This window comes from Eptatretus burgeri, chromosome 11 (assembly GCF_056783735.1).
Source record: "Eptatretus burgeri isolate ZD-2024b chromosome 11, Ebu_testis_v1, whole genome shotgun sequence".
NCBI lineage: Eukaryota > Metazoa > Chordata > Myxini > Myxiniformes > Myxinidae > Eptatretus > Eptatretus burgeri.
In genome coordinates, this window is record NC_140971.1 from 2,341,216 (window position 1) to 2,344,531 (window position 3,316).

Here is a 3,316-nt window from a genome sequence, read left to right on the forward strand (position 1 = left end):
AAGTTCATGATTGTAATGGCCAAGCTTTTGCTGCGACCACCGCAACATGATGAGAAATCGAACCGAGTCATGGCAGCTGACAAGGCCTCGACGTTCACAATTGTTGCTTTGATCTAACCTGCGGGATTACGTTCTTGCACAACCACACTTCACCACCTTTTGGGGAAATAAAAGTGGAATTTAAAAACAAAACAAAAAATCCAAGTTACAAAATTTGTTTTATCAACATTTTCACTTCACGTCCTTGGACGAACATGTATCTTTGTTGAATTTCTCATTAATTCTGTATCGAGTCTGATGTGGCCTTGCCTTTGGTCTCCGGCTGTGACGAGGCCCGATGACGAACGTGGGTCTACAAAGATGACGCTGCATCGTCCATGCACGTTGCTCGAAAGTTCTGTCGAACTGCGTTTGCTTCACGGTACTTTTGATTCGTACAATGACGTAAAGGGAAAAAGGTACCTGAAATATGACTACCGGTGCATTTTGATCTGTCGTACTTTGAGGATTTTTCTATCATTTGCTCAAACTATCTTGTTGTTGCAGAAAGTTTTCGAAAAAAATTTTTTTTTAAAGAAAAAGAACAAAGAAATATTGATTTGCAACTGTTGGTGTGTCTGTTTACAAAACTTCCAACAATGGTATGTAGTTTGTGTGCAAAATAGTTCCTGGTTCAGGAAGTATTCAGGTTCTAATAAATCTTTATATGTCAAAGATCATTTGATTTGTAAAAGAATGTTGTTCTCTGTGACTTACCCCCCAGCAGCCATGGTAAGCTATGAGGGCGGTACGTGTCTCGTAGGAAGGCTCACTCGATGTCAGAGATGTAACGGCGTACTCGGAGTCTTCTCTGCCGCATCCTTTTGGTTGATCTTTCTCTTTTTTTTTTTCAGGTGGATCCTGTTTCTGTGAGCTTTTCAAGGTTACAGGATTTGCATGCACAAAATGAAGGTTGCACAAAGATACAGCCTGCACTTTATTTGAATAAATCTGGCGTACATCGCAAGGTCCTTAATTACCTTCGGTGTTTCATTTTGCACTCTTTTCCGACGAGAAGAGTTTCAAAGCTCCCCGGAATCGAACTGCGTTCCACTTTTCCGGCTCCAGGTCTGCATCGAGCAAGATGCTCCGGCCATTCATTTGGAGTTACCTGTTTCTAAAATATTTTCGATGAAAAAGGTGCACTGTTTTGAACTTGTGGACCCTGCTTAAAAGGCCTCTAACCGGTGGTGTGCCGACAGTGGACGTGAGCGATGTGGTACTTCTCTTGGACGGCACAGGTGCTCACATGTCCTCCTAGCCCCATGGGCCTTGCAGCCCCTGTTTTTTTTCTGTGTGTTGATTGGCTAATCTTTGGTACTTTTTCCCAATGATGGTGGTTGCGACTTGCCTGTTTGTGTTGCTGTTGCATTCACTTCAATAAGTTTTAACCTATCCCAGGTTTGATGCTGATGAAAGACCACATTCCAGGCTGACCTTTTCCCCAGCATTGATCAGACAATCATTAAATTATTGTTATTATCATTATTATTTCTTCATTTTTGTCACAAGTTCTCAGAGGAATGGCAATTAAGCTGCTCTTTATTCGCTCATCTCTCACAATCAGCAGGGTGTGTTCCAGGATGGCGAGGCATCTGTATTTCATTGTACAAGTATCGGAACTTTTAAACCGATGATGAATCCATCATCTACTTGAATTTTCAGGTGAATAAGACTTTAAACAAACTGCTGTTGAATTTGTAATGCTGGCTTCTTGTTTGTTGTCATCTCCATATGCGGGTTTCTGAAGGTGGAACGGTGTGTGTGTGTTGCTGTTGATTGCTATCTCCACAAGTGGGTGGGTTTCAGGAGATGGAACGGAGACCTACTGGGTCTCAAAGTACCCACGTCTTGTGGCATCACCGGTGCCAAGTTTGTCTTGCGTGTTAAATTTCTGCTGCTGGCCACAGCGATGCCAATTGTTTCCTTTTTATCAATGAAGCACAACACTGATGACTGCAATACCATGAATAACCTTTTGGACTGCTCATCCCAAAACGGAACAAATGCACAAGTGCTGTGTGTAAATAACTCAACTCCGGAGCCGGTGAAACGTTTGTCATAATCTTATTCACTCTTATTGCCACAGTCTTGTACTCGAAGTTGTGTGTTATTTGGTTACGTGCTTGGTATAACGAGTGGCCAAATTGTGCACGTTTTGCTGTGTAATACATTTACTAAAAACCGTTAGGAGTGGCTCCATGTCGTGGTATGTAAGTCTTCTAGCCACAGTTGTACAATATTTTGCGTTTGAATCCCAGTGGAGTCTGAATTCTGTATGGAACGAGCAGGGGGGTGTATCTTAAAGATCACCATCCTTGGAACTGGAATGGAGGCAGGCTGCTGTCCTGTCTGCATGTTGGTTATAGACCTTTAAAAAAACAAAAACCCATAGTTTGTCTCAAGTGTCCAGTATGTATGGAAACCTGGCCAAACCATGCAGAGGTGGGTGAGCTTGCGATGTAATTATAAATTTCCAAAGTGAGGAGTCTGAGATGCCAATAAATTGTATTGACTTCAAATGTTATATCCATTGATGAAATCTTAAAAATTTCCACTTGTAAGTAAGAGATTGGTTTCTGCCTTAGTTCAGCTAGATGAGTCTGTGTGTTGTAATGTGGTGATTGCAGCTTCAATTCCCGATCCTACTGGATGTGAGGAATGACAAAACTGTCCAATGTGTGTCTTGGATTTACTTTGGTTCAGCTGATGCTTTCAGAACATTGATCAACGATTACGAATATTACAAGTAACCCCCCCCCCCCACCACAGAACCTCTTCAAACATTTACACTAGCTGTGCTTTTTTTTTTTGTTGTGAACCAGTTGAAATGGGGTAAAGCTCCAGGGATCTGTGGCATCCATGCTGAACTTCGCAAGGCTGGTGGAAATGCTGCACTTGTGTCATTGCATGTAGTTCTGTGCTCTGTTTGGAACACAGACGTCAACCCAACAAACTGCAAGAGGGTTCTTGTTGTCCCTCTCTGAAAAGGGAAGGGTGATCACCAGGACTGCAACAACGACTGAGGGGTGATGCTGCTGTCAGTGCTGGGCCAGGTCTTTGCTTGGATAATTCTTAATAGGGTGAGCCACCATCTGCTTGAGCATCAGTACCCAGAGCAGTCAGGCTTTACACCAAAGAGGTCAACAATTGACCGTATCCTTTCCCTTCGAGTCCTCACCGAACGCAGATGAGAGTTTCGGCAGGGGCTGCTTACAGCTTATGTTGATCTCTGCAAGGCGTTTGATTCAGTGAATCGGGATGCCCTCTGGAGGAT

At 43.1% G+C, this 3,316-nt stretch overlaps 1 protein-coding gene across 5 annotated transcripts in view; it reads left to right on the top strand.

Moving 5' to 3' along the window:
• Positions 1–2,225, top strand: part of MED26 (mediator complex subunit 26) — a 26,787-nt gene extending 24,562 nt beyond the window's left edge. For all 5 annotated transcript variants that reach the window (XM_085844894.1, XM_085844892.1, XM_085844897.1 and 2 more), the window contains one exon: positions 894–2,225. Coding sequence is in view for 4 of the 5 variants with exons in the window: in XM_085844892.1 (XP_085701018.1) it covers positions 894–949 (56 nt within the window). In the remaining variant the exon portion in view is untranslated. The remainder of the gene's footprint in view (positions 1–893) is intronic.
• Positions 2,226–3,316: the final 1,091 nt, after the last annotated feature.